At 44.3% G+C, this 27,853-nt stretch overlaps 1 protein-coding gene across 1 annotated transcript; it reads left to right on the top strand.

The window, feature by feature from the left end:
- The first annotated feature begins 192 nt into the window (after positions 1–192).
- MAP4K1 (mitogen-activated protein kinase kinase kinase kinase 1) lies at positions 193–27,688 on the top strand. The gene is made up of 32 exons (XM_089478941.1): positions 193–343; positions 2,218–2,275; positions 3,807–3,897; positions 4,161–4,225; positions 6,521–6,576; positions 8,327–8,374; positions 9,194–9,236; positions 10,044–10,116; positions 10,850–10,981; positions 11,698–11,760; positions 12,707–12,788; positions 13,231–13,344; positions 14,206–14,287; positions 14,478–14,536; positions 15,302–15,366; positions 15,915–15,959; positions 16,534–16,557; positions 16,675–16,717; positions 17,412–17,580; positions 18,526–18,602; positions 19,463–19,547; positions 20,242–20,318; positions 20,706–20,766; positions 21,626–21,731; positions 22,180–22,238; positions 22,436–22,539; positions 24,509–24,683; positions 25,329–25,397; positions 25,491–25,574; positions 26,003–26,073; positions 26,813–26,868; positions 27,299–27,688. Exons 1-32 carry the CDS (start codon positions 236–238, stop codon positions 27,366–27,368), a joined length of 2,514 nt encoding a protein of 837 aa, XP_089335067.1. The 5' UTR covers positions 193–235; the 3' UTR covers positions 27,369–27,688.
- Positions 27,689–27,853: the final 165 nt, after the last annotated feature.

Genomic DNA, 27,853 nt, shown 5'->3' with positions numbered 1-27,853 from the left:
AGGCGCAAACACATACAGAAGCCTTATGTGATCTCAATATCCCCCAGTAATAGAGCTTGTTCAGTTGTCTAAAGGCCACAAAGGACTTCATGCAACCCAATCATGCTTCAAATCAGGAAGCAGCACGCTGAGAAATGTATCAGTGCTCCAACCACATTGCTGCTGACGCCTACGCTTGCAGGGTCACCAGCTTTGAAGCCTCCGCCTCGAGAAAGAGGGGAAAAAACGCTTCACGATGGATGCCCAAGAAAGAGCGGCCCTAGAGATTTCCACCAGAAACCCTCAAGATGACTTTGAGCTTCTGCAGCGAGTCGGCGGAGGGACCTATGGGGAAGTCTATAAGGTAACCACACAGCCTTCTTTCCTGGAGGATTTGTGCCGGGCGGAATCGAGCGCTTCGGGTTGTGTATTTTTTCCTGGTTGTGTGTTAACCAAACTGCATCTTGTTTCAGAGTACGACAAACTTTAACAAAGAAGTGTCAGGTTTAAAACAAAGCGGAGAACAAAAATACAATTAAAAAAAATAAAACTAATACAAAGGTGTACCATGGAACTCATGGCCACATGATAAAGCTGGAAAGTGGGTTAGTGATCACATTTCTGTTTCCTCTTACCCCTGCCATATTGAAGTCTATTTCGGGATGCAGTCGGGTATTATCGCAGGGGAAATGCTGCCAATGCTGCCGCCCAACTGCATCCCGCCTAAAACCTGGCTAAAAGCCACGCTCAGATGGCCAGTTTGCAAATGTACTCAATGCAGGGGGCACCAAAAAGCCCATTTAAACCGGTGCATTTGGCACCGGATCCCTTAGTGGTTCTTTTTTTAAGAACTGCAACAATCCGCATCTCCAATAGTGCATTATCAGATTGATTTGGATCGCGCGGCCACCGTTCAGGAAATGGAGGTGCCTCCATTTTGATCTGGAACGGTGGCGAATGGGAACTTCAAATCAGACTTAAATGCCACGGAGAGATTCGCTGCCTTAAAATACAGTGGGAACGGTGAATCGATTTTGAATTGGTTCACAGATGTAAATCTCTCCATGCAAAAAATATTAAGTGTGACCGACCCTTTAATCTGCATTTATTTTCTCTGAAATATAACGATCAGAGAGTATCTGGAATGGCATCAGATTGGAGTTTTATGAAGGAGGCACTTTCTCACTTGCCTTTCTGCCTTTGACATTCTGCTGCGTTCTCCAGTTTCTGAGGCTTTTCTGAAGAAAGGAAGGGCTGGGCAATGTGTGGGTTTGCTCCCACCGCCAATGCCAGCTATATATATATATATATATATATATATATATATATGGCTCTAGAGGTTAAGAGGACACATCTGGACGATACCATCAAAAATGCTGAGGGCTGCAAGTTGTATCGCCTGTGGGATCTCTTTACTGTTGAGCTTTTGGCTTGCTTTGCGCTTCCTCATTCAGGCTTTCTGTTCCAAACTGGGAAATCTGCATGTAGGGCTAAATGGGATTAAGCGATGGAGGTCCAAAACACACTGCAGAAATAATCCAGTTTGAGACTGCTTTAACTGCCCTGGATGAGTGCTAGGAAATCCTGGGAATTTAGCCCTCTTTAGCAGAGAGCTCTGGTGCCAAGCAAATTACAATTCCTGGAACTCCATAGCATTGAGTCACGGCACTTAAAATGGTGTCAAACCGGATTGTTTCTGCAGTGCAGAGGCAGACATAGCCCAACACTCAAAGCCCTGTGGCAAGGTATTATTCCCTAAACATGAATTCTGCCCAGCCCCCATGACATTTTTTCCTCCAGTCCCCAACTTTGTAATATTGCATTGATTCAAAACTTCAGTTCAATATTTAGAAATATAATTATAGGGGGGAGTTTTGCCTCTTTTGTCTTTGTTTTTGTTTAAGATTTGTCCTTCATGTTTAGAACCTACGAATTTGCGGCTTTGTTTTTATTTGGTGTGTATGTGGATTTGCATATGGAGTAATGAATGTAAATTCGTGTTTTTAAATTTAATAAAGAGTATTCCAAAAAGTGAATTTTCAGCTTGCCTCTCCTCACAATTGCCAACCTTAACAATTATAATCCACAACTGAGAGATTCTACCAGCTATTTTCTGCAAATGGCGTTAAAGTTGCTCTGACCCTTTTGGAAGCACTACTTCTGGGTTAATACCTCACTTTGTGAATATATATATATATATATATTAACAAACACCCTTTTCTTTCTGTATTGTCGCAGGCAAGGAACAAAGAAACCGGGAAACTGGCTGCTATCAAAATGGTCAAGATGGAAGCAGGTGAGTGAGGAGAGAAAAACCTTTTTATGCAAGCCTTCATATTCTAAACTGAAAGTATCCTGAGATAGGGTTTAATGTGAATGCTTTCTAAAATGAGGACTGCAGAAAGCTGCCTTGTGGGTAGTTTTTAGCAAATAATGTAGCTCAAATTTGTATGAAAACAATGTCTAGTGTGCTCATCTCAGGTGTTTGAACCTGCTGCCACACTGCAAAATTAATGCAGTTTAGCACTGCTTTCATGGCCATGGCTCCATTCTATGAAATCGTAGGATTTGTAGTTTGTTGTGGCACCAGAGCCCCCTGACAGAGAAGGCCAAGTATCTCACAAAACGACAACACGCAGAATTCCATAGCATTGAGCCGTGGCAGTTAAAGTGGTGTCAAACTGCATTAATTCTGCAGTGTAGATGCTGCCTGAGCCTCCTCATTCACAGACTAGAAGCATTCTGTTCTGTATAGACTCCAAAAGCAAATATTTTTAATTCAGGGCAGCAGAAGAACATATTTGGGTGCTAATCCCTATTGTACGTTGGGACAAATTTAAGTTCTTGGTGTAGTCTGCACAAGCCTGGAAAGCATGCTCTCAGGGCCCTTTTCTGGAGTAATTATTCATCCTTAAAGCTCTTATTTTAAGACAAGAAACTTTAAAATCACGTCCATGTTGTAGTTTCATTGGAGTATGTGCATTTCTAATTGATACAAATATTAAGCAATGATTTGTCTTTTGATTTCACTTTTGTACTATATATAGCTTTAGCTACATTTTGTTTGCCGCCATAAGCATGGAAGCAAGTCTTGTTTTGGAGTAACATGTTTCCAGATCATGCCTCCCATTCCCCCCCACATTAAATCATTTGTTTTCTTCCCCTTCCTCACATACAAAGATGCTTGTCAATTTCCTCTTTTTCATTTTTCTAAATTAAAAAAAGGGAAGAAGATGCCCTTGACTTTCGAGAGAAGGTTCAAAATGCATCAGGCAGTCAACAGCGTTAATTGTTATTTATTGTAGTCAAATAAATGGAAATTAACACTGCTAACTGCCTAATACAGTCCCTTTTCTAGGACCTTCTCAGAAATCCCTAAGTTACGTGGTACGTTTCAAAGAGGTAGCTGTGTTATTCTCTTGAAGCATAAAAAGGAGGAAGGAAAGAGGAGAAAAGAAGAAAAGCTATGGAAAGGGCACCATAGCCTCATTGCTACGGTTTGGTGGTATTTCTTTGGCGCTGCGTCGTATGGACTCAGAGACGGAGGAGTGCCATAATATGGCACATCATGTAGTGCGACATCACGCCGGCATGCGTCGTATAGACACTACGCACTGACTCTGCCCCCAACCCAGCCTTTAATGCAGATCTGTACAGGGGTCAGTTGCGCTGTCTCTCTCCCTCTAGTTTGTATATAGATATGGATATAGATATATAATTTTAATTTTTGTGCACATCTATCAATTCACGCCAGAACTAGTTTGGCCTAAAAGTACAACTGAACTGACGTAAATTTCAAATATTATTCTTTCCCCAATTCCATCCAGATGACGATTGTGCCACTATTCAGCAGGAGATCCTGATGGTGAAAACGTGCAAACACGACAACATTGTTGCCTACTATGGAAGCTATATTCGGTGAGAAAGAAAGGACCCCTTGGTTGGTGCAAAGGGGCAGTCTGTCTCAATACATCACTCCTTTAGGCAGATTCATCTCACAGTTAGAACATCTGATACAGGGAACCTTGGGTGCTAAAGTGATGTGCCATGTTAGCAAGCTGCACCTTTAGGTCAGTGCAGCTGTTCACATCTGACGGTCCTGATCTTCCCATACATACCCTTTCCATTTTCCCATTCACAAGTGGCCTCAGTTCAGACCATTTCCTTTGTTGTTTCACTAGGTTTAACAAGCTGTGGATTTGCATGGAGTTCTGTGGAGGTGGCTCTCTTCAAGATGTCTACCAAGGTACAGTTGATTCCTTACATCTCTCCTGCCTCCAATCTATGGACATACAGAACCAAATGTTCAGTCCTTCCTACGCTTTCTCCCCTGCTCTCTAACATGTTGCAGATGAAAGCTGGGACACATATGGCCAAGCAGTGTTGCAGTGTGGTCAAGACAGTGGGTTTCCATGACGGAGCAGAAAACCGTACCCTGATCTCTAGAGTTGTAGTTCACTACTCAAGCCATGAGTGTTGACTCTCTTTCTGTATAGTTACAACTATTTGTTTAAATGGGTAGATGATACTTACTTCAGGGAGTGCTTTATGGCTTTTGACGGCTGGTGGTTACTAGCTGTCTGAGACCTTCCAACTGCGAGGGTCGGGAACAAACCAGCAGTTTGGATGTAGCCAGCGTAGAAGACAGAGGTCTGAGGTTTTGCATCTGGCTGGTTAGCAAGGAGGCTGGGGTGATGGGCAGGATTTGTGTTTGTGGTCTTCCACATGTGTTTGTAGGAACAGACTGGTGCTGCTTTAAAGATGCAGGTGCTGCAGATGGAGCAGAGAGCAGAAGTTGAAAGCATGGCTGGACCTGAGCCAGACTGCTATGGGCCCATTCAGGCTTGCATCCTGCTTACTTCCAGCTCAATGAGAGGCAAATACACCCCCAGAGGCTGCGGAGATGCAAATATAAGCTAGTTCCTCCTTCTCTTCTCATATGATGGACTCAACTTGTGGCGCGTTTGATCTGTGGGCCAAGAGAGAGGGGTGAGGATATCCTCCAACTGTCCCAGTTTGGCAGGGGCAGTTACAATTAATGTTCTGTCGTCTCACTTTTTTAGCTACATTTACAACGTCCCAGTTTCTCTCTCTTCCTCTCACTTTCTCTATGCGTCCTCAGCTTACTTCCATTGCTGTAAACTGAATTCAAAGTGCAAAAGTATTTTGCACTTGGTGAACTCAAAAGTGGCGGAGAGGAGGGAGGGAGTGAAGTCTTTCCCTTCCCAGTAGACGCAAGCAAAATCCTAATGCCAAAGAGTGCAGACAGTACTGAATCTGATTCAATATGTGGTACCTTCCTGTGTTTTAATCAGATTGCCTGACCTTTTAAGTTTTACCTTTCTATCAGATGCAGGAGGAATGGTGCAAGCACAGATTGAGATATTTCCTAAATCTTATCTCTTTTGTACAGAAATCAGATTTTTTTTATACAAAAACATAAATTGTTTCCTCCAGTGAATACTTCCTCTGCCAGACTTCATGATGTTTAAATATAGGGAGAAGACTGTGTAGGAATATTTATTTTCTCCCACAGTGTAGAGAAGACTCATACCCTCAAATGGTCCTGATTCTGCCATTCCCACTTTTTCAGCTGTTATAAAATGTCCCAGTTTCTCTTTCCTCCTCTCGCTTTGTCCTCATCTTACTTCAGTTGCTGCAAACTGAGTTAAAGGTGTAAAAATAGCTTGTCTGTTCTTCTTGCTTAATAACGTTTGCCATCTTGACCACACTCTCATATTGCTTGGCCACATGTGTCCCGGTTTGTGAAATGTCGAAAGGTGTGAAAACAGCTTTAATTGTTTGTCTTCACACGCAAAGATGAAATAGTTGAGAATTTAAATCTCTAACCCTCTCCTCTTCTAATTTAGTACAGTACTCTCTTGACGGACTCTTGTATGAGTTGGGTGAGGAGGTAGGATCGAATACCAGGCAGTTAAGAAATGGAGAAGTGAAGCTGAGTGTGGTCAAATCGCTTTCTCTTCCATTTCGGGCGAAACCTGTTTCAAAGGAAGGGATGCCCCCCACCCCTGCTTAGCTTGGGTCAAACCACGAGATGCCTTCCACCTCCATTTGCTGGCATCGTTTTGCATCGTTGGGTCTGCTTCCGCTACTTATAAGGAAAGTCTGGTGTAACCCAATGCATGGCATATATGTCACCACAACCTCCTGACATAGATGCCATGCATTGGGCTACACCAGACTTCTTGCTGTTAAAGAAGAGAGAGAGAGCAAATAGGAAAATCATGACTTCTCTATTGTTAATAGCAACCAAGGCAAAGGCCTGAAAGAGACTGCCATCCTGTTATCAAGTATGCTCTCAAAATACACATGGGAGTTTATCCCATGAACATCCTGCAAAAATCACATAATTACAGTTGTCATGCAATGGAATGCAGCCATCCCATGTGCCAGGGACTAAATCTGTGACCTTGTATGTGCAAAGCATGAAATATGGAATTGAACTACTCCAGATCTTTCAGATCGATGCCTCTGGGAAGGGACCTCCATTTACTTACTCTTGCCCCATTTACCTCTACAGCCACTGGACCTTTGACAGAGCTTCAGATTGCCTATGTATGTCGAGAAACATTAAAAGTGAGTAAGAAAACATGGATTTGCTGTATATAAGTCAGTACGATGGTCCAACTAACACAGGGGTGGGCTAAATGTGTCCCTCCAGATGTTGAACCATGGCTCCCAGCATTCCTGGTCAATGGCTATGTTGGCTGACCGCAGCTGTATCCAACAAGATATGGCGGCACTTTGTCCTCCTTGTCTAACTGTGTTGTTGTTGTGTACAGTTCCCCCCCTCCCCATATCCACTGGGTAGGAGTGCAGACCCCCATGAAAGTGGGGTAAAACTTTAACTAGATTTTTACTGCTGCGGGTGAGGGCTGGCAGTTAACATTTCCCTCTCACTTCACTGTTCTTAAATTATAAGAAACAAAAGATGCTTTCTTTACTGGTGTAGAGGTTAAGAAATAAAACCTCTCTTTCTCAGCATCCTGACCTGGAAGAGCCCAGGAACAGCTTTACTAACAGATGAACACATATAATAAGCAGGGCCTCTGCAGCTTGTGGCAGACAAAAGAGTGCTTGAGAATTTCAGTAAAGCATCTCTCTGGATGATGCACATCCTGGCCATCTTAAGACGCCTTCTCAGAAAGTGTCATAGACTGTAATGTGAGAGAGGCCGCCCAAAGTTTCCTGGGTTGTGGCGCTTTATAGGTCATCTTCACATCTCAACCTCATGTGGTTAGAAGACAAATCTGAAGAGGCTCAGGGTAGTGGTTTAATATAACCTCCTTCCTGTGCATCAGTCAAGTCACTGGCCATAGTTCAGTGCAGAGGAGGGCAAAGTGTGACCTATGGGCCACATGCAGCCCCTACGGCCATTTTAAGCCCCCCCATGGTAAAAAAAGTTTGCCCCAAATGCCCTCTAAGGGATGTGGTGGTGGGGGGGGGGGTTGCCATGTTTTGGAGTCTGCTCTGCAAACATGGCAGAAATGTCCCCTGTGACTCCTAGGAGTTTATCACACGAAGGAGATCATGAGTTTATCCCTTGAATATCCTGGAAAAAATCACGTAATTACGCAAAACAATTTCACATAATATCGCACAAAACCCGCCATTAAAGTGGCCACAAAGAAGCATTAACACACATCTTTTTACTTTTGGGGTTTCATCGACAATGCATTTCCAATATTCTGCGTGTGATAATCATTTGCGCAATTACTCGCCATTTTTGCTTTATTTGCGGGATGGTTTAAATGCGCTTTAATTTCTCTTTAATGCCACAATTAGCCCCAGTGTGATAAACTCCCTAGAGTCTGTTCAGAGCAAAACGTTTTGAATTTTGTTTGGGTTGGTTTTTTTTTGCAGTGGGGGTATAATAAAAATAGATGGGGTGTGCCCCTCCAAGGTCTAGAAGACGCTGCTGTAGCCCCCTAGCTTCCCATAGTTGCTCACCCTGGTTTAGTCAATGATAGTCTTTTCTCAGTGGTATGCTATGATTAAGAACATATTAGGGTTAAAGATGTTGGAGAATTAAATTCAAATTGTGAGACTTACTAAATATACATGTCCCAAACATAGTTATACCTCCATTTCTCAGCTGCATCTTCCCAACACCTGAACCCAGCCATTTTGTGGTTGGAAGAGAGTCAAGGGAGTCACAGACAAGCAACCTTTTCCTATAGCAGCTGGACTCAGAGCAATGACTTTGCAAGAATCACTGAAGGAGTCCAGAGGGACATTGAGTCTAGGAAGGCTGTAACAGAGATTTACTTGACTATCAGCTGCATTTCAAGAGCAGTTGGATACAAGATGTTCTTTGTTCTTCTAGGGTCTTTCTTATCTCCATAACCAAGGGAAGATCCACAGAGATATTAAGGTAAATCATCAGATCCTTGGTGGACAGGGACTGTATAATCATGTCTCTACTTATGGCATTGGTTCCTAAACTTTAGTCATCCAGTGATTTGGACTTCTAACACTCAGAAGCCCCAGCCAGCCAACAGTCAGGAGTTCTGGGGACTGAAGTCCAAAATATCTGGAGGACCAAAATTTGGGAACCCTTGCCTTTTGGCTTTGCCTTGGGGTTACCATAAGTGGGAAATGGTTTGAAGGTACACAACACAACTAGTTCTTCACCCAACACAGGAGAATCAATTTATCTGGTTTATCACACAAGATATAGCAGTGGCTGACACACCGCAGCTTTTTTAGGGCTTTCAAAAGGGAACTGAGTCCAGAGAAGGGAGAGCTAACCAGCAAAAAAAGATGGGAGCACAGTGGGATGCTCACATCAATATTGTGCAATAACATGAAGATTATCACACAACGTCGCGTGATTTCACAATGATCCCATGAATTAAAAGCAGCGCTAGGATTCTTCTTTGTTCATGGGATAATCATGATATTTTGTGATGTTGTGTGATAATCTTGTCGCTACTGCAAGATATTGATGGGAACATCCTGCTATGCTCCCATCTGTTTGCAGAAGCTGAAAAGGATTCTGGTAGAGGTAGTCCAAAAAAGTAACTTTGCAAAGTTCTGCCCAATTTGCCTTTGAGCAGAATAAAACAGAATACCGTTATAATGTGTGGGGGAGAGAGACGTCCAGCTCGCTTCACCTGACTATAATCTCACTTCCCTTTTGGTTGTATGACACACACAGTTTGCCAGTTGTATCTCTCCCTTTGTGTTTCAGGGAGCCAACATCCTCCTCAATGACCACGGAGCAGTAAAACTGGGTATGTTTCACAGGACTGATGTGCAGCTGGGCAACTCCTTCAGACCCTGCAAAATGTGGGGTCAGGAGTGTGTGTTGTGAGGGAGAGGGGAACTGGTTTTTCAAGGCCCATTTCACTAACTTTTTTGTGCATTTGACACCCTGCCCTTTCATGAACATATCTGTTCCCTAAACAATGAATGTGGCAGGGTTTCATATCCTCAAAATCCATCCTGCTCAGTTCACCTTCATCCCCTCCACTGTCCCAATTTCCTACTTTTTCTCTCCTCTTCCCACTTTCACCCTTTGTCTTGTCTTGCTTCTATTGCTGCGAACTGTTTAAAGTGCTAAAGTAGTTTGGTTTCAATTAACTGATCAGGAAGGAGTTAAAATCTTACCTTTCCCAGTGGACTCAGGCAAAAGCAAACAGCTGCAGCCTCTCCTTGGTTGTATGTTCTTCCTCATTAACACTTTTTGCCATGGTCGCATGTATCCGTTTCATTTCCATCTGTGCAATGGAGGGTATGCACCTCAATCTATCAAAGCAACAGAAACACAGATTAAGCCTTCCATCTTATTGCATCTCCATATCTTGGAAAAGCTACCTTCTGGAACTGCAGCTTCCAAAAACTTTAATAATGTAATATTTTGAATTGTTTTTTCCAGCCAGGATCACCATGTTTGTTGGGGGATGTTCTGGGAGCTGTAATTCAAACCAGTAACTTTTCCAAGCTCTGTGCATATCAAGACAGATCTTCCAATCCTAACACTGCTGCTGACAGAGGTTTTCCCAATTCTTCTCTTTTCTATGTTTCCCTTTGCATGCCAGCGGATTTTGGCATCTCAGCTCAACTCAGCGCTACTTTTGCCCGGAGAATGTCTTTCATCGGTACACCTTACTGGTAAAAAAGAACAAGAAAAAGCCTAGCTGTTTGTGTCCCTTCCCAAACTTACCAATTGCTGTCTGTAAATGGAGGCGGGCACAGATATGGAGGGTATCTTGAGACTGGATATTTCCAATAGAGAGTTATCCTGTGCTAATATAAGTGTTTCTAAGTCATGGCTCCGCCGTAGAATAATAGTAGCAGGGGTCTAAGGAATATTCAGAAAGCCAGCATGGTGTAGCGGTTTGAGTGTTGGAGTAGGACGCTGGGGAGACCAGGGTTCGAATCTCTGGCCATGGAAAGCTACTGGGTGAACTTGGGCAAATCGCTCTCTCTTAGCCACAGAGGAAAGCAGAGGCAAACCGCCTCTGAACAAATTTTGCCAAGAAATCCCCCCCAATAGGTTTGCCATAAGTCAGTAATGACTTGAAGGCACACACCAACGACAAGAAGCAATATTCACATTTCTTCCACTCTCAGTGAGAATTGTTGAGATACCACAATAAAAAAGAGACACCAGCTGTTCAGAGATTTTTCAGTCCTGAGCAAGAAAACACCAGGTTTTTTTTCGTGGAGGGTGGGATTTTTGAGATGCTTCAGTTTGGTAACCATGGTTAAAAGACTGTGGCATGTCCTGAGGATTCCAGAGAGATCTTACAGGACAAAATGGAAAGCATTTTTAAAAGGTGTGTTGGGCATGGGCTGCAGCATGTTGAGGGCACCCTACTGAGGGCATGCCTCACTGTTCCAGGATGGCTCCGGAAGTGGCAGCGGTGGAACTCAAAGGCGGATACAATGAACTGTGTGATGTGTGGTCAGTGGGGATCACAGCTATTGAGTTGGCGGAGCTTCAGCCTCCCCTGTTTGATATACACCCTTTGCGGTAAGTCTGTTTGGAAAGACATTGTCCACTTTCTGTTGCTGGCATGTGGGAGACAGCATTGCTTGTTGGATAGGATCAAGTGTGGCAGGTGGAACAGAACAGGATCAGGTGGAGTGTTGTGCAACAATCCATTCACACTCTATTTTTGTACTAATATTTCCTCCTGGCAACCACTCCCTCTGAAAGGCTGCTCTCGGCTCAGAAGGGTAAAGAAACATGACTGAGCTCACCATCCTTTTCCTTCCCCTTGGAGCCAAGAACAGTTGCATAGTCTGAATTACCTCCCACTTCCACACTGGTAAGAAGCAGCAGTATATTCCATCTCATGCTTTGGATCTGGGGCTGCCGATAGCGATCACGTCATTATTTATCTCTCTTCTTTGGGTTCCAAGTTCATGATACTGTTGAAAGCCTGTGGGGATTGCCTGTGGGGATTTCCAGAGCTGACATAGGTCAGGCTAAATATAACTTCCACTGGTTGAAGGTGGTGCTTGAATCTAACTCCTTCCTCTGTGCAAAATGGTTGGTATCATGCAAAATGACAGAAGTCATAAAAATCTGCATCATTTATAGACCTGGCAACGGTTTATGCAGCTGCTACGTTTTGGGGTGGTTGTGCAGAATTTTAAAATGGTTAACATGGGTAGAGTTGGGCGAGAGGAGGCTGCTCATCAGTTCATGTGATGCCTTGTTTACCTCCTTGTCCCACCTTGCAGGGTCCTGGTCCTGATGACAAAGAGCGGCTATCAGCCCCCAAAGCTCAAGGAGAAAGCCCGGTGGTGAGTCCCCCTAGTCAGTTGGGCCTCTGTGACCAGCAGATGGGGTTTGGAGTCTTTGTTTGCAACAGTGGCATATCTGTGGCATGTTTAACATCTGGTGTGGGTCATTGCTCTGAAGAGTGGCAGTGGCACGGAGTGGAAGGCTGAGTCTTGCACATTCCTATCACCACAGCCACTTGTTTCCTTGGGTGGGGGCTCAGCACCCAGAAGAGATTAGTGTTGGCAGCGATGGAGGGGAGAGAACTCAAGCCTCCATGTTCTTACCACTGACATTTGTTTCTTTGGGAGCCCATAGCGCCCCAAAGTGACAAGCAGCAGCAGGGGGTTATGGAGGACTGAGTCCCCCTTGTTCCTCCTGCTGCTGCTGATAGTCTCAGCTTTCTTTTGTCATGCAATGAAGCTCTCAGTGTCAGCACTCAGGGAACTCTTGAGGAGGCCTCGAACTATGCTTAGTTCTGGCACAGAACGTGCCCCTTAAGTGCTCCCCACTACAAGAGTGTTTGCCTGGTTTTCCTTTGAACACAGACATGACTAGAGGCTTAAGTGATGATGGTGCAGTGGTTAACTGCCACTGCTGCAGCCAGTATTGTAGCCACAAGGTTGTGAGTACGATCCCAGGGCTCCAGGGTTGACTCAGCCTGGCATCCTTCCGTAGCTTGCTAAAATGAGTACCCAGCTTGTTGGGGGCAACTACCTTACACTTTGTAAGCTGCTTAGAAACTACCCAGTTCAATATGAAAAGGTACAGAAATGTAAATGCTAAGTTGATTTTTGTAATAACAATTCCCAGAATCCCCCAGCTAGTAGAGAGAAGTAGGTCAATTCCTCTTGACAAAGTTCTTCAGTGGCATAGGGATCAAGGGTCTTGGTTCCTGCCACTAGAGTCTCAGGCTTGACACCCCTACTGTCTTATGACCCCAAATGTTACCCCTGCAATGATCCACAGGACACCAGCCTTCCACAACTTTGTCAAGGTGACACTAACCAAGAACCCCAAGAAAAGGCCAAGTGCCTCCAAGATGCTGACTGTGAGTATCACAATTTCTTTACTTTCTTTCTCTGCCCACAAGGCAATCCACACTAGGACAGTGTGGGCAATGCCATCTTCTCTTCTGCACCCCCTCATAAGCAATGGGCCTGGCTGCCTCTTTTTTCTGGATATAAAAGATGGTTCTGAAACTTTTCTGTATTGAAAACCAATATCCTGGTTTGTTTCTTATTAACAAATTTTCTTTAGAGGTAAAGTCCCATGTGAGGTGAGAAGGTTGAAAAATATAAATATGCACTTAGAAGGGAGAATCATGTAACCACAGTCAGCAAAGTCCTTTCTCCCATATTTCAGTTACAGTGCTGGAGAAGCAAGTAGTATTTTCAGTTTTATGGCTTGCCTCTTCAGCATCACCGCCGCCACCACCAAACCTTGAGTGGCTGGAATTTAGCCATTTCCAATTGATCCCTTCTTTTCCCCAGCATCAACTGGTTACCCAGCAAGGACTTGGCCGCAACCTGACCCTTGATCTCCTTGAGAAACTACGTGATCCTGACAAACTCCCCAGATGCGAAACGGATGAAGAGGAACAAGAGGTAAGAGCAGATAACCCAAAACTGGAGAAAGATGAGAAAAAGAGTGCAGTTCAATGTGCTGTTGCCTTTCATGATATCCACAGGGGCCTTCTGACATCCAAACAATGCCTGTGACAGAAAGACTCTTCACCTTTTCTTCCAAATGCACACTTTAATGGCCCATTTTAAAGTTACTGATGCTATAATGCATTAGGAATGCAACCCAAATGTGTGGAATTTATTTCTCAGGATTGCAGCTACAGGGACATGTCTCCAGCAAAGCAGCCTGATTTAGAACGAATCTATACTTGGGGTAGGCAGTGACTTGACCTATATTGTAATTTAGCCTTGCCAGGCAGTTGGTGTAACAGGACTGTTGTTTGGCTGACAAAGTACAGAGCATGCCTTCCAACATTTCACAGATAAAAGCCAAGACACCTGTGGCCAAGCAACATCAGAGTATGCCAACAAGGGGGCAACTGTTATTCATTAGGATGGCCACACAATTTTTTTGTAAGAAGAGAAACCTTGGAGTTTATGAACTGAGTTTAGGAATGCCTACTGGGAAGGGCAAGTTTCCACCACCACTTCTCCTCTCCTTCCTGTTGAATTAACTGAGTGCAAGCTGATTTTGAACTGTGTGCAGCAATTGAAGTAAGCCATGATGGAGTGGGAAGGTGGAGGAGGAGAAAGAAACTGTGACATTTTAAAAAGAGCTGGAAAAGTGGAATGAGAGGGGATTAATTGGTGCTGTCCCTTCAAATCAGGACAGTTAGAAGATAAGACAGGGTCCTCCAAGATCAGAAGAGAACACCAATGGCTGGCCATGACTATAATGCAGGACAACCTACTCCTCTGCTAACCTACTGTTTCTTGGCGCAGGTGCCCCCACCTCCTGTGCCGCGAAGAATTCGCTCCAGCCAACGGCAAGGCGTAACCTCACCTGGATGTACTGAACCCCAAGGTAAATCTGCACTAATGTGTTCCTCCTCCTGTTCCTTGCCCAAACCTTTGTAGGTGTTCTCCCACCCTAAATGAAACTAGCCCTTCTCTTCCTTATCTTTTTCCTCCTCATAAAAGACCCCCCCCCCTCTGGAGATCTTCTCCCACATGGAGTGACTGTTATAAACCATCTTCCTGTAATCTCATTGCAGCTCATAATTTTGGCCTTGACCTCAGAAACCGGCAGAGTCTAGAGTCCCCAAATTTCACGGTACCTTCTTGCTTCTTCATTTCTTCTCTCTTCCTAACATGTACCTTCTCTTACTCCAAGCAAGGGAGGGTTCCTCTCCCCATCCTCTTTGTTCTTCTCCCAGTGGAACAAGAGATGGCTGGATTGATCATTTATGGTTGTGTCTTGTCCTCTTATGCTCCTCATCTACATTCTTGAGTTCTGAATGATAGTTCAATGGAGATTAAGAGAATTCTTTGTTCGATATCCCTAAACTTGCCATGCATCTCTCACATAGGACCCCGTTTCTCAGAAGAGAGGAATAACTATTGAACAGATTTCCAGCAAACACAATAGGTTATTCAGCTCAATTGGGGGGTTAAACAGGCATTTTCCTGGGAAAGTCACACAAACATGGTGAAGATTTTCACACGACATCGGGATTAAAAAGCACTTAACCTGGGAAGAACCAGGAATGCCCCAGCAACAAATCATTCATGGGCAAATCCCATGAATGATTTGTTGCTGGAGCATTCCTGGTTCTTCCTGGGACAAGTCCTCTTTAATCACAACTGTCCCAGGAAAATGCCTGTTTAACACCCGATTTTCTCCCATGTGAACTCCTATGTTGGGTTACATCCACAGCTAACAATGGGTGGCTATTGGTCAACTCTGGGTAATAATAACTGTTAAAATCATGGTCTTTCCTTGGAAAAGAAGCCAAGCCAATGCCTCTTTAAAGTCTGGATGCTTCTCCAGCATCAGGTGCATTTTTTCCTTTCCACTCTTTCTGCCTTCTGCCTGCAGGAAACCACTGCAGACCCTGGTTATGGGACTGGCAGCCACCTCTATAGCTCTGCATTCAGCAGCAGGTAAGCGCACCAGGAAAGAGTATGACAGCCACCAGATAGGACTCTTTGCATTAGAGCAGTCTCTATTGATGACACTCCAAGATGTGTAATATAACCAGACCCTAATAGCTAGTTTGGCCTTTTGTGATTCCCAGATGCATACTGAGCTTTGTCTGTGCCACACTGGGAGGGTAATATCTAGTCACAATTCATTACACATTAATTTCTCTTTCTGCATGGACTATATGGTAATGCAGGCATGTAGAAAATTAACCATGAATTGTAAGTTTTAGTATGTAGAGAGATCTTGTAGTATCTTTGAAACAATAAAAGAAATTGGCAGCATGAGCTTTCGTAGACTTAAGATCTTTCCACATACTGATTCTACAGACTAACACAGCAATATCTTTGAATTGTAAGTTTTGGGATAGAAAGGCTCTTCTTGGGAGTTTTTATTCATCTGGGCTCATAAACCAAGCCCAGTTCTGAATTGCAATGGAGCTTACTTTGTCTATCTCTAATCACTAAATCTACTTTTTGTCTTCTGTTTCTGTCTTTTTAAAAAATAGAGAAGCAGCAACAGACTCAGACAATGATTATGATGATGTGGACATGTAAGTAGCAACCTGGAAGGAACCAGTCCCACAGCCATTCCTAGTTAGGATGTGCCATAAACATACCTTTTACTCAAAACATCTCCCACCTTCTCCAGGCTAATTATTTATTATTGCCTGGGACTCTGTAGGAGATTCTCTTTCAGTTTCAGTACTGATCCAGGGAAATTTCATAATGTGAGTCAGGGTGGGCAACTGTTCTGGGGAGGGGGGCACAAGCTATTTTCTACACCAGCAGGCTGCACTGGGGCATTCCAAAGTCCCATTCACACTATGGAGCTTTAGGTTTAGTGACAAGCTGAGTTATAGGATGGCACGCAGATGGAAGGTCTTTCAAAAGTCTTCCCAACAAAATGTTTCATGGGCTCCTTAGCTCACTCTTAGTGAAATCGTACAGAAATTGTATGTGGAAATGGAGGTACAGTTGGCCTTCCATGTTTGTGCATTTGACTTTTGCAGATATGATCGTTCACAGACTTGATTAAAACTCTGTCTTCTCTAATCCATCCTCTAACCTTTATCTCCATTTTCCTCTTCTTTGGGTGCGGGGCATTCCTTCATTCCTGCCTTCCAGCCCCAGCGCATGTCATGCAAGCAGGTAACTTATATATATATTCCTATATATATTGTGCTAGTCTGGAGGGAAGGGGACAGAAAGGTGGCCACTGCTAACCTAATTCATGACTTTGACCCCTCTCTTTCCCCCCCCCCCCAGTGAAACCTTATCTACCAACCTCCCACCTCCACTGCCTCCAAAGGTGAGCAACTCTTGGGAGCCAAGTAAGATATATTAATCACTCTTCTTTTCCACCATCCTGACATAATGATAATTCTGCAGAAAGGTCTACTGTGAGGAGAGATTCCCTGCACCTCAAAATGGCCTCCTTCCCCCATTGTCACAGATGTAGCCTGTCACAGTTCCTTACCCCAACATATGCAGAGTGCATGGTCCTTTCAGTATTGTTGGACTGCAACACATATTAGTCCCCCGCCATTTGCTTTGCCAGCTAGGGCTGATGGGGATCAGATTTTACAATTTTGCGCTGGGTTTTCTTTTTAATGCAAGACAAGGGGTGGAAATCCCAAAATGGGTCCAGGCATTGTGTAAACAATCCGGAACCAATTTGGGCTTTTGGGTCTGCGTAATGTAAACAGAACACAGCAAGGGGGAAATCAGGGTGTATCAGTAATGTAGACAATCCCTACACCATACTGGCTCTTTTCCTTATTGTCTACTTTCTTTTAATTCAAACGTATGATCTTTTGACTCAGGGGCGGGCAGCTCTCGGAGGTTCATATCAGCCCTAGAGAATCTGGGAAGTTCACAGCCCACTCTTTCAAAACAAAAACAAAAACACAACTGGTTTTTGGCCGCTTGCGAGGTGTGGTGGTGGGGATCACACTTTGCCCACCCGTGTTTAAAATGAACCATCTCTGCTTCCATCTTGCCAGCCTAAACTCCGGATCTCGTCAGATGAGACTGTGGCGGAAAGGTCGGCTGCAAGGTGTCCTGGCAAGTTGAGATTGCGGGGAAGATGCTCCAGTGGCCCCATTGCAAGCAGGGCACCTCTGCAAATGCCTCCGATGGCAGCCCAGGCCTCTCACCTCACTGCCAGATCAGGTACAGTCTTCCCAATACAGAGGAAAAAATGGTATAGGACTTGAAATTTAGAAAGAAAGAAAAAGAAGTCCCTAGTTTAGGTCACTGCTAGCCATTAAAAATAATTCAGCAACATAGCATCCCATCGTCTTGATTTGGGAAGAACAGTCTGCCACCCTACTTTTTCAACTGCTTTTAAAATGTTCCAGTCTCTTTCTCCTCCTCCTCCTCCCACGTTCCACCTTTGTCTTCAGCTTACTACAGTTAATGCAAACTGAGTTCATATCAAAAGTAGTTTGCACTCAATTCATCAGAGGGAAGAGGAGAGAAGGGGCTGGATTTTGCCCTTCCCAGGAGGCTCAGGCAAAAGCAAACTGCTGCAGCCTCTCCTAGCTTGTGAGTTCTTCCTCTTTCATAACCTTTGCTTTCTTGGCCATGCTCTATTGTTGTTTGGCCACACATGCCTCAGTTTTCATCTGTGAAATGTTGGAAAGCATCTTATTGCAGAGCTATAGTACAGCCGGTCTTCCCTTTTCATGGATTCCTTATCCACGGATTCAACTCTCCACGGCTTGGAAATATTAAAAATATATATATAAAGTCCAAAAAGCAAAACTTTGACTTTTGCCATTTTATATAAGGAATACCATTTCACTGCACCATTGCATTTAATGGGATTTGAGCACCATGGATTTTGGTAACTACAGGAAATCCTGGGACCAAACCCCAGTAGATACCAAGGGCTCCTGTGTAGGGAATTGGCAGTGACTATTCTCTCCCTTTCTCAGGGACATTTGAGATGCCACTACTCCTGCAATAAACTCAGCAGACTTGATTAAAACAAGAATGTCTAGTCTGTTACCAACATCCTTGTTAAGTGTCATCTATGGGAGATACTTGGGGTAATGGTGTGATAAATATGGGCATGGGGGTAATGTCCTGATTTTTAAACTTTGTCCTCTGTAGTCCCTGAATTGTTCCCAGTCCCCCATATTGAAGAACCACCCATCCTTCCACCCAAACTGGAGAAGAAACAGAAACCTGTGAGTGCATTGAGCATTTGTACTTGCATTTATCATACATCTGTTCTGGTAGAGAGCACCCTTTCCTCATCACTACAGTAAAATTGGAGTGGAGGGTGTGCATGAATATTTCATTTCAGTAACCAAAACAGGTTACTTCTAGAACAACCTTGCAAATATACCCCCAAAGTTAGTAGGCCACGGGTTGTTTGTCTGACTACTTTGCAAATAAACTTGTAGTAAGGTTTGTTTTTCTGCTGGCTGCAAAAGAGGGGAAGCCTTGGCTTTCTACTCCATGGTTGTACAGACATGGCGGATACTAACCTCTTAGCAGGATAGGGTTGTTCTGTTTTGGAAAGTCTTTGCCAACTAGACTGATGGAGGGGACTAATTCTGAAAATGAAGCCAAAGATCTCCTACAAATCTACTCGATCACCTGTGTGATATCCCTGTGGCTGTTGGATGAGTTGTACAAGTCTGTTCTAGTAGCTCAGGAGTGGGCAACTACTTAAGATGTGAATTTGTTAATTTTCTTCTTGAAAGAAGCAATGAGCAATTTTAGCAATTTTCTTCCCGCTTCAAGAAAATCTTCAACAGTTGCAGTTTACAAAGATTATTTGCAGTGTGGGACTTAATTCTGTACAAAATGTCCACGTGGTATTTGTTTTTGCAGAAAATAGCATTCTGTGCAAATTTTGCATGGAAAAAGTCCTCAACTACTGCACTTTTTGCAACACATAAAACCACCACAATCTGGATTTATTGGTTTATGCAATATAACCAAGGTGCAGCTAATAGGATGGCGTTGGTGTGTTGGGGGATGTATGCCCATCCTGGACACTCTCCCCTCTTGGATAACAGTTGCCTTTCCCTCTTTCTAGGACACAGCACTCTTCAAGAAGGTGTTTAATGAGTGCCCCTTACACATCACCTCGGCTACTGCTTGGACTCATCCAAATACTAATGGTAAGGTGAGGCACGGCAGGGAGAGGAGATGATACTTCTTTCAGGTTCTCACACAGATAGGAAATCTGGAAGAAGTACACATGCAATTGTACAACTTTCAGGTTCTCGCACAGATGAGAAACCTGGAAAAAGTACATGGGATCATACTTCTTTCAGGCTCTCACACAGGACTGTTCTTGGTTACTACAAGGTTCTAGTTCTCATTCATAAACTTCACTGTTCCATACTATTTGATTATCTCCTTCCTTCTCTCCTCTTCCACACTCTCCTTCTTGTTTGCCTGCACCCACTTGCTGTCATCCCCTTCTCATGCTAGCATCTAAAAATATTTTACGACTATATTCACTTTAATTAAAAGATATAGCCATGTTAGTCTATTGAATCGCCACAGAGAGAGATCTTGTTGCACCTTTGAGACTAACTGAAAGAAATAGGCAGCATGAGTTTTCGTAGACTTCAGTCTACTCCTTCAGATGCATTTGAACATTTACACAGAATGCAAATGCATCTGGGGAAGTAGACCGAAGTCTACGAAAGTTCATGCTGCCATTTTCTTTCTTTCAGTTGGTGCTACAAGATCTCTCTATGTATTAAGTTTAATCAGTTAAATCTAATGGTGTTAACTGCCAACCCGTGTTGGGAAAAAGGTGGATATTAAACAAAGAAATGTCTGCATTTCTTTTCCACTTTTCAGAGCTGCATTTAATTCTGGGAGCTGAAGAAGGGATCTTTGCCTTGAATCGGAGTGAGAGTGAGCGCACGCTAGAACTGGTGAGAATAATGGGTGCCATGGGAAGGGTATGAAGGCACAAATAATCAGGAAGGGCAAAATATATATATTTAAAATGTCTGTCAGGGCCTGAGTAAACTAGTAAACTGTGAGCTAAATGCTGAGTCAAAATGACTTAACCTGGATAACTTACTCCCTGTCATTGTCAATGCTCAGGCAGGATTGCAGTCACTGTGTTCCTTCAAGTCATTTATGACTTAGGGTGACCCTATGGAGACCTTATCAGGGGATTGCCCAAGATCACCCACTGGGTTTCCATAGCCAAGCAAAGGCCAAGAACCATCACAGAGGTGGACTCAGCTACATTATTTTGGGATCTGTCTGTAGGGATTGTGACCTCTTTCTCCTCTTTCCTTTCCCTCCTCAAGCTCTATCATAGCCGCACCACATGGGTGTACTGCATTGGAAACGTCCTCATGTCGCTTTCTGGTGAGTTGGTCACACACACAGGGCTAAGGAGCTGCTTTCTTTCTGCATCCAGTGGCCCATATCTGTCTCTGATTTTCCGCAGCCTCTTCAAGGACTTAGACAGCGAGTTGGCCCTTATCTATCTATCCTTCAGTGGTCCTCTAACAGTGACAGTCCCAATTAATCCATTGTTGTTCCACTTTTTCAACTACTTTTAACATTTCCTGATTTCTCTGTGGCCCTCTTACTTTCCCCCTTCATCCTGGCATACTTGAGTTGCGGCAGACTGAGTTCAAAGTGCAAAAGTAGTTTTGTTGTTGTGTGCCTTCAAGTCATTCCCAACTTATAGCAACCCTAAGGGGAAACTATCATGCGGTTTTCTTGGCATGATTTGTTCAGAGGAGGTTTAGCCATTGCCTTCCCCTGAAGCAGAGAGCATGTGTCTTGCCCAAGGGCACCCAGTAGGTTTCAAGACCAACCTGGTCTCCAGAGTCATAGTCCAATGCTCAAACCACTATCTATGCCATTAAATTAGTGGGAGGATGGAGGAGAGGAGGGGTGGAATCCTGCCCTTCCTAGTAAGCCTAGTAGGCAAAAGCAAGCCGTTTCAGCCTCTCCTACCTTGTGTGTTCTTCCTCATTAATCTCATTAATAACTTTTGACATGTTGACCGCATCCTGATGTTCATTGGCCACATATGTCCTAGTTTTCATCCGTAAAATGTTGTAGGGTATGCTTGTGCTGCAGGTGGGATACAGAGGCAACAGTCCAGCAAATCTTCTCAGTGGGGTTTGGAATGAAGGGATTTCCCCTTTGCTCATTCATTGCTCATCAATCCCTTTGCCTGTCTCTTCCAACACTCTCTTTTCCCTCCATTCAGGAAAGTCCTCCCAGCTCTTCTCTCATAGTTTACTGGGCCTGTATGAGCAGAGCAGGCGAGAGCAGCGGCCTGGGATGTCCATCTCTCCCCACAGATTGTTACCCAGGTAAGTCATTCCCCAGGAGAGAAAAGGACTTTGGGCAAAGGGTGCCTCTGTATATGTGTGCTTTCCTGGCTCTTCCTTAACCTCATTATTCACAAGGATTGGGTTGTTGAGGCCCTTTTCTGCTATTACTTTAGCACAGGGGACAAGACCACCATGTTTTGGCATGCCCAAAGTCACACAACTTTACTTCTGGCTGTCATCCTGGCTGCTTTTCAGCTTTCCCCGCTCTTTTGAGGGCATTTTGGGAGGTTTGTTGAGCTTTGGGAGTGGGGGATAGGGGAACCAAAAACCACTTCATTTTTAGTATGGTTGACTTGTTTGAGGGTCATAACAGGATGACAGCTTGCAAGCCAGCCTAATAAAATCACAGAATAGCATCCTGCTCTTGCACCCCTCTCGCTTCTTCCCTTTTTACATCCACTTAACCATGCTTCTCCCTGCCATTCAGGAAAAATGTCACTACCACAAAGATTCCAGATACCAAAGGATGCCAAAAATGTTGCACAGGTAAATGCAATTCCAGCCCTGACCTGCAGAAGGATGTCCTCATCCCCTTCTGTTTTCCTTTGCTGTCCAAGCATCTACTATGGACACAGCATTACAGAGGTTCTGGCAGAATGCAAATTGTTCAGACTAAACAGCAACTGCAATGGGTTCTAAGACAGTTCTGCAGAGAACACAACCTATTCACCATTTCCTTGCAGCCAAAAATGCACAAAGCAATTGCCACTATCTATGTGGGGCACTAGAGGCAGGCGTGGTGCTGCTACAGTGGTATGAACCCATGCAGAAATTCATGCTGGTCAAGGTAAGATCCCTCCTTTCTCTGTTTAACCCTTGTCTCATCAGGGTCAGAGTTTGCAGCCAGCTAGAAAACTAATTGCAGGACTACAAGCAGAGCACCAGGGATTAGCCCCAAATATTTGTGCAGCATAGCCTCCTCCATGGTATGCATTCATTTTTGCAACATATTCTGCACAGGCAGCAAAAGTCTGCTTCAAACTGCATTTTCTTGGTCTGAGTGACTGTCCTGCTTACCTCTACTAAGGACAGAACAGCAGGGAAATATATAAAGGAATAGTCCAGAGTCCAGTCCAAGGGTCACACAATGCCAGTCATAGCAAAGGGCAGAGGCAAGACCGTAGTCACAAGGCAAATCCAGAGGTCAGATAACCAGAGTCATGAATCCAAGAGCAAAGAACAACAAGGCTGCAAGACTGATTGTCATCTACAAAGAATCTCTGCAGCTGGAGTTCCTTTAAAAGGCCTCAGCTTCTCTCAGCTGAAACCTATTAGCTCTCCTTTTGGCTAGTCTCTAAGACTCCTTGACCTGTCTTGGCTCCACAGGTCCTAGCACCTGCAGCCTAGAGTCCATACAGTCCGTTCCTCCCTCTGCAACTTCCTGGGCCTCCTCTGGGACTAGATCCAGACAGCCCCAGATCTGCCCCTGTCTCAGCCTCCTCTGTGGCTTCAGAGTCTGAACCTTCTGACTGTGCCTCTAAGTCAGGCCAAGGGCAGTCTGTGACACTGACCCTGTTAATGCCACACACTTTGGTCTTAAAACAAAGTGAGATCAATATTATAGTAAATACATTTCTATACCGCTTATCAGTGCACTTAAGCACTCCCTAAGCAGTTTACAAAGTGTGAGCTAGTTGCCCCCAACAATCTGGGTATTCATTTTAGTGACTTCGGAAGGATGCAAGCCTGAGTTGAGCTTGATTCCTTTTGCTGGTATTGAACTCACAACTTTATGGTTTGTGAGTGAGTGGCTGCAGTATAGGCACTTAACCACTGTGCCAACAGGGCTCCTGACCTCTTACCAACCACGCATTTCCTCTAGGCAAACTCACTTCGGTGTGAAAGGGCTGCCTGTCCTACTCTGATCACATTTGCTATGCTTCACGTTATTTTCGGCCACATGGCCATGACTGCTCCACTTTTTTTCTTCTGAAACGCCAATAGGCAGAGGTGTGCTAATACTGATATGTGAGTATCAGCACAAACACATGTTCCAAAAATAATGGTGACTGCATTCTGGCAAAATGTGAATTCAAACAGGGGAAGTAGCTTTTCCTAGTGAGAATGATCAGGTCATCACCTGGCCCAGGTAACCTTCCACTTACCTGTAGCATCCACCAAAATCTCCACCTTCAGTGCCACACTGAAGTTGACTTGCATCATGGGGCGCATGTACAATAGAGCATTTTTTCCAGGCAAGTGCAGGGTAAAGAGTCAGATCTAAGCCCTCAGCTGTCAAAAAGAATTGCATTTAATCTGAATGTTCAAGAATATTGCGTGTTCTACCAATCTCTGCCTGTGTAGACAACCCTTTAGTTTATCACTCCAGCTCTCTGAAGTTTATTTTGGCTTATAACTTGAGGCACTTAGACCTGAAAATGTTTAAATGTACAGCAAGAATTACCTCCTTTCAGAGAAGGGACTCCCAGAATTTCTGCATGTACCACAGATCTGAATGTTTTCCCTTTATCAGAAGAAGGCCAGAACAGAGACTCATGTAGGGCCACAACAGAGTCATTTGAGGAATGGTAACTCTGCTTTCTGGAAAGGGCTAGTTGTTCTTAATATAGAGAGCCCACTGGAAAGAAGCAATGATGGAGGAGATGGATCTGGTAACATCCATTAGTTAGCGGTGTGTGTGTGTGTGTGTGGGGGGCACATGCTTTAGGAGTAGCTACCACAGTTTTGTTGGAGGCACTATTTTGACCGTGATGCTGAAATGCTGAATTCTATTTTCCTCCTCCTTCTTTTGCCAGTATTTCGACTTCCCGCTCCCTTCTCCGCTGCCCGTCTTTGAGATGCTGATGACCTTTGATGAAGAGTACCCTTTGGTTTGCATTGGAGTGAGCAAGGGCCCCCCAGGGCAAGCAGTACAGTTCCAGATCATCAACCTAAATTCACTTACCTCTTGGTTCATTGATGACAGCAGTGGTAAGGACAGCTAACAACAACAAGAAAACATCAACCAGTCAAAAATCTCAGCTAGGATCCTGCATAGGAGATGGAGCTGTATTGATGTAGCTGCGATTCATATTCTTAGCTTGTCCCCTAAAACACACCTTTTGAGCCAGTCGCACCAGGCAAAGGAGTTCCTGCAGCACTGGCAAGTGGGGTGTTGAAGGATGGTGTATCCAGTCCTCTCCTGCCAATGTCGCTACAAGGAGAAGTAAGTACCCCATTGGTATCGGTGAACCACACAGGGCTCACTGGTAGAAGGTGGCTGGATTTGTCATCCTTTAATGCCCTGCTTGCCAGCACCACAGAACTCCCTCACTTGGCATGGTTGCGTCACTTTTAAGGTAGGCATTAGAGGGCATTTGTGATCATGGGAATGGTTCCACGTTCATATGTGTAAATAGGAAAAAGTTGCCAAGTTGTCAGTCTAACTTACAACATTGTAATTGCCAAATAGAATGCCAGCCTAAGAGGAACCTTGCTGTTTGGATGATGTCTGCTCACCCAAAATGGTGGCTGCAGCACTCTGGTGCAGCTCCACAATCTTAGAGGGGCTGAAAATAGTTCTCCAAGCCCTGGAGCATGACCACCCATTCTAAATAATGCTAAATTTCTCAACAGAACCTGCATGCTCTGGCCCTGTCCAGGTGACCCAGCTGGACAGCAAAACAGTACTGGTTCTGATGAACAGTAAGTAAGCAAGAAAGAGGCTATTGGTGTGTCAGGGTTGAGGAGGAGTGCAATTTCTTGCTGGTGCCCAAGTGTTCTGATTTTCTTTCCCAGGGAGCATCCAGTTTGTCAGCCTCCAAGGATTGCTGCTTCAGTGCCCTCCACAACTCACTTTCGACGTGGAAATGGAGTCAGTTGGTGGGTTTCTTCAGTTTGTCCTTAATATTCCCTACCTCACAACCTCTTGGCTACTTGTCTGCTGCAGCCTATAATCCTAGCCTCATGACATTCCTAGCTAACATGTCCCCCAACTGTACCAGTTTGACAAGGACAGTCCTGATTAATCCATCATTCTGCTTTTTCTCCTATTTTTAAAATGTCTTAGTTGCTCTCTTCTCCTCTTATTTTCCCGCTTTGTCCTTAAGCTCACTTCAGTTATTGCAAACTGAATCCAAAGCACAAAAATAGTTTGAACTGAATTTTTCCCTTTTTTCCAAAGATAAATACCTATTTTCCAAGCATTTGCATCCCCAAACCTGGCAAAGGGCTGCTCTGTATTATATCTGGGGGCAGGGGGAAGGTGGAAAACACCATAGCAAATTCTGAACTTCTTCTTTTCTTCCCAGCGGTGGTGCGCAACAGTGTGTATGCATTTTGGCGCCATGGAGTGCAGAAGTGGATTCTGGGATCAGGACAGGTAGAGAGGACCTTCTTCCCTTTTCTTGGGTTGCCATGTCAAGGACCATATTGGTAGCAAGCAAGGGATTCCTGATCCAATAAAACCCTAAATTTCTCCCCTTTCCCCATTTTTCTGGGGTGTTCTCTCAAACCACTTGGGACCACCTTAGGGCCTGTTTCTTCTTTGTGGTTCCCTCCACTGGTTTTGTCAAGATGGGCGAAAGTCAACAGTTGATCCTACATGAATGCACAGTACTTCCATTTTCTCTAGACTTGTGTATGTACCTTTGAGTTGACTGTTGATTTCTGGTGGCCCTATGACTTGCCTGTTGACTTACAATGGTCCCATGGATTTCATAGGGCAAGGAATATTCAAAGTGGTTTTGCAAGTTCCTTCCTCTGAAAGCATCTGGTATTTGTTGGTTGACTCTCATCCAAGTGCTAACCAAGGCTGACCTGCTTAGCTTCCAAGATTAGACAAGATCTGGTGCATTTAGGGTATTGAGGCCCCATTGCAGTGCATACTGAGATCAAAGGGGAAGCAGAAATGTGTGAACTCTCTGGCCACACAATACAAGATCTTGGCGTACATCTCTTTCAGTGCCACTAATGTGCTAAAATATATGCCTTTCGGGTAACTCCTGATTAACAATGCAAAGATTGTTAGCAGAAAGTTCTGCAATGCACCCCAAAGGAAGAGAACTGTGCGCAGAGAGTGTTAGTTGGTCTTCTACTGCAGCTCATCATCCTTTCCTTAGGTTGCACAGGATCTGCGGGATCAGCGATGGACCTTCCGGCTACTGGGAGCCTCAAGGTATGAAAACCTTTCCATAAATCCTTCTTTGTGGTTCTCATTCCTTCTTGACCCCAGAAGCCCTTTTCTGACCCACAGCAGACTTTGGAGCTGGATTGTTCTTCCTGGATCCACACCCCTATCCTATCTAGACTTGTAAAACAGAGAGAATAGAATGGGAACGATGAAAGCAGCAGACTGAATGTGGCCCCTAAAGGTTATTTGGGTCCCCCCCCCCCGTCCTTTCTGGATTTCTGTTTTTAGTTTAATTCTTTGAACAAAACCCAGAGGGCTTTTTTTCTGATAAAAACCACAGGGCTTCTGTTTCTGGCCTAAAATGAGGTGCATCCTTAGTCTTGCATTTTGTTTTAGGCTCCAAAACTACTTCTAAAATATTAGCTGTGGCAATCCTAAACTTCGGTTTGTCTTATTGTTCTCCTTCTTCCACCAGCACCATTGTGTTAGAGACACGGCCTGTGGATGAACCCAACTCCACCAGCAACCTCTACGTCCCCGAATGACACTCACCAAACATTTACTGACAAGGCATTCTTACATACAGACTCGTTCAGTTGCTTCCCTCTTTCCTGAGCCTGCCGGGTTGCTTCCAGATCTTCAACATGGACAGTCTTGAAGGAGAAAACAAGGGGAACAAGAGTGGACCTGGTCTGCCATGTGCCTCAGTGCTGCTCCAAAAACCAGTAAGAAAAGGACTGGATTGGGAAAACCACTTTGAATTTCACTTAGTCTGGCACAGTACCTTCTCTCAGTACACACAAACGGATGTCAGTTTTCTGGTTTCATGTCTCCTTTTACATACAGGCTTCACCTTAGTAAAAATTGTGCCCATTTTTCCTGTTTTTCAGTTATTTCTTTGCTCTCTTCTCATTTATGTGTAAAGAACAGAAAAGCCTCTTGGTCTGGCTAGGCTACCTTGTCAGTGCCTGGCTTATGATCCTGGTGCTGCCTTGGACCTAGTGCAAGCAGAGCTATGACTGAGACAAGC

Source organism: Sceloporus occidentalis, unplaced genomic scaffold (genome assembly GCF_023333645.1).
Source record: "Sceloporus occidentalis isolate IW3139 unplaced genomic scaffold, rSceOcc1.0.p SCAF_13, whole genome shotgun sequence".
In the NCBI taxonomy this organism is placed as follows: Eukaryota; Metazoa; Chordata; class Lepidosauria; order Squamata; family Phrynosomatidae; genus Sceloporus; species Sceloporus occidentalis.
The sequence above is the reverse complement of the archived record's forward strand: the minus strand, read 5'-3'. Positions and strand labels throughout refer to the sequence as shown.